At 38.4% G+C, this 10,071-nt stretch overlaps 1 protein-coding gene across 1 annotated transcript in view; it reads right to left on the reverse strand.

The window, feature by feature from the left end:
* LOC138327053 (sacsin-like) overlaps nt 1–9,564 on the reverse strand; it is a 34,829-nt gene extending 25,265 nt beyond the window's left edge. Inside the window, 3 exon segments of the mRNA XM_069273043.1 lie at nt 7,354–7,501; nt 8,024–8,137; nt 9,154–9,564. Of these exon segments, the coding sequence (XP_069129144.1) occupies nt 7,354–7,501; nt 8,024–8,137; nt 9,154–9,285 (394 nt within the window). The 5' untranslated portion in view covers nt 9,286–9,564.
* Between the last annotated feature and the right edge of the window lie 507 nt (nt 9,565–10,071).

The following is a 10,071-nucleotide window of genomic DNA, read 5'->3' on the forward strand; positions in this document are numbered from 1 at the left end:
GAGCTCAGTGATATCTCTCGGAGATTCCAAATCACGAATGGCCTCGACACGTTTTGGATTCGGCGATATTCCCTTGTCACTGATCACGTGGCCAAAATATTCAATATGTGATTTGCCAAACTCGCATTTGTCCTTGTTCAACTTTAATCCTGATTTTTGGATTCTCTCCATAACCATCTTCAAACGTTGATCATGTTCCTCTAAGGTTTTGCCATAGATAAGTGTATCGTCAATAATGGCCTCAACTCCATCCAAACCAGACAATAATTCTGTCATTTTCCGTTGAAATATTTCTGGCGCAGAGGTTATTCCGAAGGGAACGCGGCGAAAACAAAAACGCCCAAAAGGTGTTATGAATGTGGTCAACCTCGAACTCTCAGGATGTAATGGTATCTGATAAAACCCACTACTTGCGTCCAACTTCGAGAATATGGTAGCTCCCACCAGTTTTGGCGAAATATCATCGAGTGTTGGCAACATCAAATGTTCGCGTTTCACGCCTTCATTCAGCTTTTTCAAGTCAACACATATCCTCACATTTCCATTTTTCTTGATTACCGGAACCATTGGAGCGCACCAATCAGTAGGATCTGTGACTTTTTCTATAATACCGTCCTTTTCCATTCTGACTAGTTCCTTTTCCACTTTTTCCAAGAGTGGGAATGGTACTCGACGAGCTGTTGTGACACAGTATGGCGTGATATCAGGTTTCATCTTGATTGTTACTGGTTCACAATCTACAAGACCTGTAGAACCAAATACTTCATTATCAATAGTCACTTCATTAAGTCTTTTAATTAGACCCATTTGAACTGCAACATTCCTGCCTAACAGATTTGTCGCCTCTGTACCACGGACAACATATACATCAAACTTGTACTGATTGCCCTTGAACTTGGTGTTGGTCTTGAACTTTCCAACTGTTGACAGTTTTCCCCCAGGACTTTGTAATGTTGAACTGACTCCACACAGTTTTGGTCTTTCCTGTAAGTGATTGTATGTTGATTCAGAAATTACACTAATGTCTGCTCCTGTGTCAATTTTCATGGTAATTGGAGATCTGGCTATACATAGTGTGACTGTCCATGGTTCTCCATTATCCTCACAGGTAATAGATCCCAAAAAGAATGGCTGCTGATCATCTGTCTCATACACCACTTCTCGGACTTGTTTCTGTACATGTGTAGTTTTTGATCGACAACACACTGCGAAATGGTTGTACTTTTTACATTCATTACACCGCTTACCGTAAGCTGGGCACACATCACTACTGCCATGAGTGCGGTTACACCGAGTACATGTACTACCTGTGGATTGTTGTTGCTGTTGTTTGTGTTGCTGTGTGGCCTTTGTATGTTGTTTTGGTCTAGGTTTGTATGCAGTCCTTTGTCCTTTAGAGTTTCGTTTTATTTCTTCGACCATCCTGTGACCTTGTTCCTTCATTTGAGATTTCACGAGCTCAGCCTGTCACGCTGTCTGCAGTGCTGTATCGAGAGTTAAATCTGGATTCATCTGTAATTTCTCTGTTATAGATTTGTCAGAAATCCCTATCACGAGCCTATCTCTGATCTGTTCGTCTTTACTTGTGAAATCACAGTTCTCCGCTATTTCATACAGTGCGCGAACGAAGGCCTCAATTGATTCCCCTGGATTTTGAGTTCTCATATGAAATCTAGCCCTCTCATGAATCACGTTTCGTTTTGGTACGAAATATGTGTCAAATTTTTCAAGAACTGTCTCGTATTTTGCCTCATCACCGGCGTTGGTAAATGCAAATGACTTGAACACGTGTTCCGCTTGTTTACCCATTGCATATATGAGCGCACTTACTTGCACTTCTTCCTCATCTTTGTAGAGCTTTGTCGCCATGCGATAGCGCGCGAACCGCTGTTTCCAATCCGGCCATTCTACCGGGGCGCTAAAGTTGAAGTTCTCCGGTGGCGAAAATTTAGCCATGACATCGGTTTCTTCACTTACAACTTGGGTTGTGGATCTTCTGGTGTCTTCATGCAACACTCTTGTCCACGTTTAAACCACTTCTGACACCATGTTACAGGTTTTGTCAATAAAGACTAGCAGACGGTCGTCGAACACTGTCAGATTTATTCAGCACATGTTTTTACATACGGGTACTCCCCGTGTTACTTCACACAAGCACAATACTACATACATGTAAGTGAACCTAACGATATTACTTCACTCAAGTAAGGTAGTACTTCAATCGAACCTATTACCAACAAAAAGTAAGTCAGGTTTTACGCCTGGAGATTCTGCAACTAACCAATTATTAGATGTTACAAACGAAATTGGGAGGACTTTAGATACGGGGAAGGAAGTTATAGCTGTATTCTGTGACATAAGCAAAGCATTCGATCGAGTTTGGCATAGGGGTTTGATATTTAAATTGAAACAATCTGGTATCTCTGGGAAATTATTATCTTGGTGTGAAAATTATTTATCTGATAGACATCAAAAGTTGTAATTAACGGTACTTCTTCTGAGACACATATACTATTAAGGCAGGCGTACCTCTAGGTTCAATTTTAGGTCCACTCTTCTTTCTTGTTTATATTAATGATATAGTGAAAGATATCAATTGTAAAATTAAATTGTTTGCTGATGACACTGCCTTGTATATAACAGTTGATAATCCTACATTTGTTGTTGATACCATTAATTATGACCTTTTAAAGATACACGCATGGGCAAACCAATGGTTAGTACGTTTAATCCAGAAAAAAAAACAGAATCATTATTGATAACTAGGAAAACAACACATAGACACTACGACCCCAAAATTATGAATAATACTAATGTATCAAATGTAAAATCCCACAAACATTTAGGAGTTGTATTAAATGAAGATGGTACATGGAAAAATCACATAGATTATATTTTAAAAAAAGTTTCTCCAAGGATAGGTGTCTTAAGAAGTTTAAGATATACTCTAGATAGGAACTCTCTCCAAACTATCTACTTTTCATTTATAAGACCGATTCTAGAATATTCTGATTTTGTATGGGACAACCTACCAAATTATATATGCTAAAATTTAGAAAATATACAATTGGACGCAGCAAAAATAGTAACAGGTGCTACCAAATTATCAAGTATAAGTCTATTGTATAAAGATTTAGGCTGGGAAAAATTATCTAAAAGAAGAGAAAATCATAAAAATTTTGCAGTTCCACAAAATGTATCATGGGAAAACTCGAGATTATCTATCACGTATAATTCCAAATAAGGTATCAGAAGGTCATATGTATAATACTAGACATTCAGACAATTTACAGCTATTAAATTGCAAAACACAATTTCATAAAGATTCTTTTTTAAATTCTTCAATTAAGTTATGGAATTCGTTACCAGTAGAAATTCGTGAAAATCCGTCTATTGGCATAATTAAACGCTTTTTGCAAAAAAGTATAAATAAACCCCCATTATATTTTAACTCAGGAGTTAGAAATCTTCAAATTTTACACACTCGCTTAAGACTAAAATGTAGTAATCTCAAACATCATTTATATATAAGAAACTTAGAAAATAGTCCACTTTGTACCTGTGGTTTAGTCGAAACTTATCATCATTTTTAGCTCACCTGGTCCGAAGGACCAAGGTGAGCTTATGCCATACCGTGGCGTCCGGCGTCCGTCGTCCGTCGTCCGTCGTCCGTCGTCCGTCGTCCGTCGTCCGTCCGTCCGTCCGTCCGTCAACAATCGACTTCTTCTCCATAACCGCTGGTCGGATTTCAACAAAATTTGGCTGGTAGCATCCTTATGGGCTACTAACTGAAAATTGTACAAATGATGGGGCTGACCCCCCAGGGGCCTGAGGGGCGGGGCCAAAAGGGGTCAATTTGGCTATTTCCATATAAACGACTTCTTCTCTGAAACCAAGCATGGGATAGCACCCATAATGCAATGGTAGCATCCTTATAGGGTGGGGATTCAAAATTGTACAAATGATGGGGCTGACCCCCCGGGGGCCTGAGGGGCGGGGTCAAATGGGGTCAATTTGGCTATTTCCATATAAACGACTTCTTCTCTGAAACCAAGCATGGGATAGCACCCATAATGCAATGGTAGCATCCTTATAGGGTGGGGATTCAAAATTGTACAAATGATGGGGCTGACCCCCCGGGGGCCTGAGGGGCGGGGTCAAATGGGGTCAATTTGGCTATTTCCATATAAACGACTTCTTCTCTGAAACTAAGCATGAGATAGCACTCATAATGCAATGGTAGTATCGTTATAGGGTAGGGATTAAAAATTGTACAAATGATGTGGCTGACCCCCCCGGGGGCCTGAGGGGCGGGGTCAAAAGGGGTCAATTTGGCTATTTCCATATAAACGACTTCTTCTCTGAAACCAAGCATGGGATAGCACCCATAATGCAATGGTAGCATCCTTATAGGGTGGGGATTCAAAATTGTACAAATGATGGGGCTGACCCCCGGGGGCCTGAGGGGCGGGGTCAAATGGGGTCAATTTGGCTATTTCCATATAAACGACTTCTTCTCTGAAACTAAGCATGAGATAGCACTCATAATGCAATGGTAGTATCTTTATAGGTTGGGGATTCAAAATTGTACAAATGATGTGGCTGACCCCCGGGGGGCCTGAGGGGCGGGGTCAAAAGGGTTCAATTTGGCTATTTCCATATAAACGACTTCTTCTCTGAAACCAAGCATGGGATAGCACCCATAATGCAATGGTAGCATCCTTATAGGATGGGGATTCAAAATTGTACAAATGATGGGGCTGACCCCCAGGGGGCCTGAGGGGCGGGGTCAAAAGGGGCCAATTTGGCTATTTCCATATAAACGACTTCTTCTCTGAAACTAAGCATGGTATAGCACCCATAATGCAATGGTAGCATATTTATAGGGTGGGGATTCAAAATTGTGCAAATGATGGGGCTGACCCCCAGGGGGCCTGAGGGGCGGGGTCGAAAGTGGCCAATTTGGCTATTTCCATATAAACGACTTCTTCTCTGAAACTAAGCACGGTATAGCACCCATAATACAATGGTAGTATCCTTATAGTGTGGGAATTCAAAATTGTGCAAATGATAGGGCTGACCCCCCGGGGGCCTGAGGGGCGGGGTCAAAAGTGGTCAATTTCCATATAAATGACTTTCTCTGCAACTTAACATGGGATTACGCTCATAATGCAATGGTTACATCCTTATAGGGTTTGGATTCAAAATTTTGCAAATGATGGGGCTGACCCCCCGGGGGCCTGAAGGGTGGGGTCAAAAGGGGTCAATTTAGCTATTTCCATATAAACGACTTCTTCTCTGCAACTAAGAATGGAAGAGCACTTATAATGCAATGGTAGCATCCTTATAGGGTTGGGATTTGAAATTGTACAAATGATAGGGCTGACCCCCGGGGCCTTAGACGGCAATAGATGCGAGGTCAAAAGGTCAATTAGGCTACTATTTTCATATAAATTACTTTGTCTCTGAACCTATGTATTGGATAGCATATTTGTATGGTATCAATAGCATCATTGTATGGTTGTGATTCAAAATTAAACTTTGGGAGTCAATTTTGCTTATTTTTCTAATTGTCTGAGTCTTGTGATAATTACTAACAAAAAACCAGGTGAGCGATACAGGCCCTCTGGGCCTCTTGTTGTTTATTATCATGTTCTAACTATACTACAATAAGACAAAATACACTACATCAATTAGATATAATTCTTACTGAAAAAACTTTACTTTGGGGAGATGATAGCTATTCAATACAAAAAAAACGAAGAAATATTTCTAGCAGTACATACCTATATCAAATTAGGACAACGATTGTGTTGAAGTGAAATTTCATTAGTGTTGTTAATACTGGCTGTTTATTAATAACTCTTTATACCAAATTTTAACAGAACTATGAATCCATTTTCTTACGTTGTAATCACCACATGTATGTTCATTGTATGTATGTATTATCTTGTATTCACCACATGTTTCTACGTACACGTATTTTTCTAAATTTAATATTTTTCTGCGTTAAACTTTCTTTATACATATCTTGTAAAAGGTGTTTCCAGTGCCGAACATTCCTCTGGCTTGATATTTCAGGGAAAGAAATTTATATAAAGGTTTGAGCTTTTTTTCGATCCCAAATGTGTCTTATGTGACTTTCCAAGGGACCATCACAAAAAAGTCACATAAGACAGGGAGTCACTTAAGGCAGTCCAAGTTCATCCGCAACATCACTGTACAAAAATCTGTCTTTAATTGTCTGTTAATTTATTCTTCATTATAAATATATCAATTACCTGATTTTTTAAAAGATAAAAAAATGATAATAAAAAAAAATTAAAAAAAAATAAAAAAAATATTTAATTTTTTATTAAATTAAAAACCATTTATATCTAGTTATAAATTACATACATTGATGCTTGGTTTTAAACTTTGTTCAAGAAAAAAAATCTATCTGGAGGGGGTGCAATTTTGGGTTAAAAATCTCGATTTTTTTGCAATTAAAAAAAATATTTGTGTGTCATGGTTTTTCAGGCTTGAAGAAAAAAAATACAAAAATCACACTTGTCAGAAAACAACCATTGCAAAACAATTGCAGATGTTGTGTAAATTAAGAAAAAAACCAACATTACTACTGTACAGTAGAACCATTTTAAAACCTAGGCTTTATTTTGCTAAATTTTACAAATCTACTGTACACTGCTAACATATGACGGCCATTACAGAAGCCCAAGACGCGTGCATTTGTTTTCACAAGACTTTTTGGTGTAATGAAGAAAATATAGGGTTCTGACTTTGGGATGGCAGTTATAATGACTGTTTACTCATATCAAAGAAGGAAATTATGTTTGGTCGTAAATGCCATGTACCAAACAAGAAGAGAGTCACCCACGCCAAAGCATAGGGTGATACGGTAGGCAAAATATAACATGCCGATTTATTTAATGTGTTCTGTTATTAATCGTCAATGTTTACCATTGTTTAGTATTGAGAGATATCTGAATGATATCTAGCCTTTTTAATAGCTTAAGGCAAAGTTTTGTGGAAAAAACGATCTTTCATGATCCGTCAAAACTGGTTACACAGTAATGTACTCGTAGTCAACAGTCAATGTTTAGTTCGATGTTCACACCTCTTTATCTATCATAATTATGGCCTCAGGCGAATGAAAAGTCGCTCAAAACAGACTTTTTATGATGTTTGGGTTGTAAAAACATGGTCGCTTGTCACGTAAGACAGGGACTGTAGTTCATGTCATCATGTCCCTTGGAAATTTGTGTTGCATGTATGGTAACACTATCCTGGCAGTGTATACCACTACCATATAAAGTTCTTTCAAACACAACTTAATGCCTTATATGTTATTACCTGTGATATGAAAAACAGATTTGAAGCCAAGTCCGAATCGTCCTACTTTTAACGGATCCAACTCCTTTACGCTACTGTACAACATCTTTATACCCCTCCAATCTTCTTCTGAGAAGACAGCATTGTTGTAGAAAAATAAAGCTGGTCCCTGAAAGTAATAAATAATATCATCTTCAAATACTGATGGCTGAAAATATTTTATTAAAATATAGGTTTTTTTTTATTAATGCCGTATTCACGGTCAGGATTGTTTACGGACAATTGTAAAGGTAAGAAGGCAGAGGAAAGCCAGATTATCGCTCACTTGCTACCTGATCATTTCACTCCATGTTATTATAAAATCCTTTGGTCAATACTTAAAACCTTTTAAAGGAATCAAGCATATCATGTTTTTGTAAATTTAACTCAGTGTCATTTAATAGAACAAACTCAGTAAGTTCTTCATCTGAACTTGGGACAGAGACAGAACTGGTGATCCCCGATAACACAACACACACCACAAACCCTCCTCCCCACTCCACAACATCAAAAAACTTTCCTGGCAGTTGTTATCTTGTTGGTATAAGAACTGTTTCAATTACTTTTTCATTTTCTGTATTGTCTGTCTACATTGATTCATCATGTCAGAAGATTGGATTATGTGGATTATTGGAAAGGACTTAAAACCTACCTGAAAGTACTTATTAAAAGGCTTCTCACTGCAAGGCTCCTGGTTGACATTTCTGCCGTCAAACATTATCTTTACCACTGAGGCACCTGCATCCTCAGCATTCTGTATCAACTCCTGTATTATCAAAGTCAAACAAAAGTCATTAAAGCTTAAATAATCAGGTTTTATTTTGTGAGAGTTTTTTTTACCTTATTAGGTAAATGTTCTGAAATTGGTGATTCCGGGGATATAATTCCAATAACCTTGTGATTCCGTTTTTAATCGGACAATCCATCAAGAAATGTTCCGCCTTGAAGTCCTCTTAGCTATTATATTCAATTAAAGATGCTCCACCGCTGACAAATGGTATTTTTTCACTATCAAAAACAGGAGGAGACGATTTTGTATTTTTCTTCAGTTACAAAAGTTACTTACTTTACAACATTACCATCGTTAACAAGTTTGAGATTCTAATTTTGATTCAAGTTAAAAATATGAAAAATAAGTAATTGCATCCCGAAAAAATTCCGTGGCACTGTATCCTACATGGCATGAAATACTGATTGCGCATGCACCAAAGGCGAAATAAATTATTTCATATTATGTTTTGTTTTAATCAGGCTTATCTATACACGATTAAACACCAATTATAGTTCAAATGAAGAATATCATTTATGCTCTGTCGGCGGCGGAGCATCTTTAACTCCTAGGCCATACATTTCACTCCGCTGTAAATATATAGGTGGACAGACAGGATATAGTTATACCCTCAAAAGGGCAAAGGACAATAACTCGATCGAACAGTATATTCAATTCCTCCGATATTGTCTTAAAGTGAAATCAAAACACCATAATTTTTAATCATATTCCAAATTGAGGTGATAACAACTATGTGACGTGAACGTTTAAATCTGAAGCATTTGTTTTAACATAATGAAGATGTGCATGCACAAAAACATGAATATGAACTTTTAGATCCACTGAGATTTACGTCTCTTCCGGATCCTAACATACTTTTTGGAAGGTCATGGCTGACATAACAGTTACAATTCATACATTGTACTGTACCTCAACTGAAACCAGAAACATTTAATATATATCACACAACTGGCCCATCCAGACATCCAGCCCGGCCACACACGAGTGGTTACCTTTAATATCTGCCCATCATCAGGGTACTCTGACAAAATGTTCTTTAGCATACGTGTGAGAGGGGGCTGCTCCAAACCGGAGTACTCCGGCTCCATCTCCCCATCGGAGTTCTCTTCTTCATTTCCGTCCATCTCGAGCTGATGGGGACCAAGCTTAAGGCAACGACTATTTTCGCTGTCCCATAAGCAAGCTCCAGGCGTGCGTCTCAAGAGTAGAAACAGACTTACATCACAAACATATAGATGTATGTAGAATCTCAATAGTAGAAGACTGGCATGTGTATATGATATGTCGCGCTGTGGCATTGGCGACCTCGCCATGTGACAGTGCGGCACTGTGAACAGCGACAGTGCGACAATGTGCCATTCGACAGCGCCACATTGCGCCACGCGGCAGTGTGTTTCTGTCGCATGGCGTTTCTGTCGCATGGCGCATTATCGCACTGTCACATGGTGCATTGTCTCGCTGTCGTATGGTGCATTGTCGCACTGTCGTATGGTGCATTGTCGCACTGTCGACGTGGCCGATATCAGCCACCATAGCCGAATTAAATGACTTGGGCCCACGTTGGATTGAGAACTCAATTTTCCCAAAATTATCTAATCAGGTGTGGCTAATATTTGAAAACACCTCTCCATGGGAAATACGCAATCCGCTATACGTAGAGATTCTTTTATTCTTGTAATAATTTAGATGGATATTGTTGTATCATTTTACGTATTGCTTAATTTGATCGTGTTTGAATTAGCCTGTACCTTACCCCTTACCCTGTACCCCACTAATTACTTTCACGTCATGATATGTACAGTAGCTTGACGATGGCAATATTATTAGAATATTATGTTTTTCATTTCAAAATATTTTATCAGTAATACAAAAACCATTAACTTAAATACAACATAAATCATAAAATAATA

The sequence above is a fragment of the Argopecten irradians genome, chromosome 7, assembly GCF_041381155.1.
Source record: "Argopecten irradians isolate NY chromosome 7, Ai_NY, whole genome shotgun sequence".
In the NCBI taxonomy this organism is placed as follows: Eukaryota; Metazoa; Mollusca; class Bivalvia; order Pectinida; family Pectinidae; genus Argopecten; species Argopecten irradians.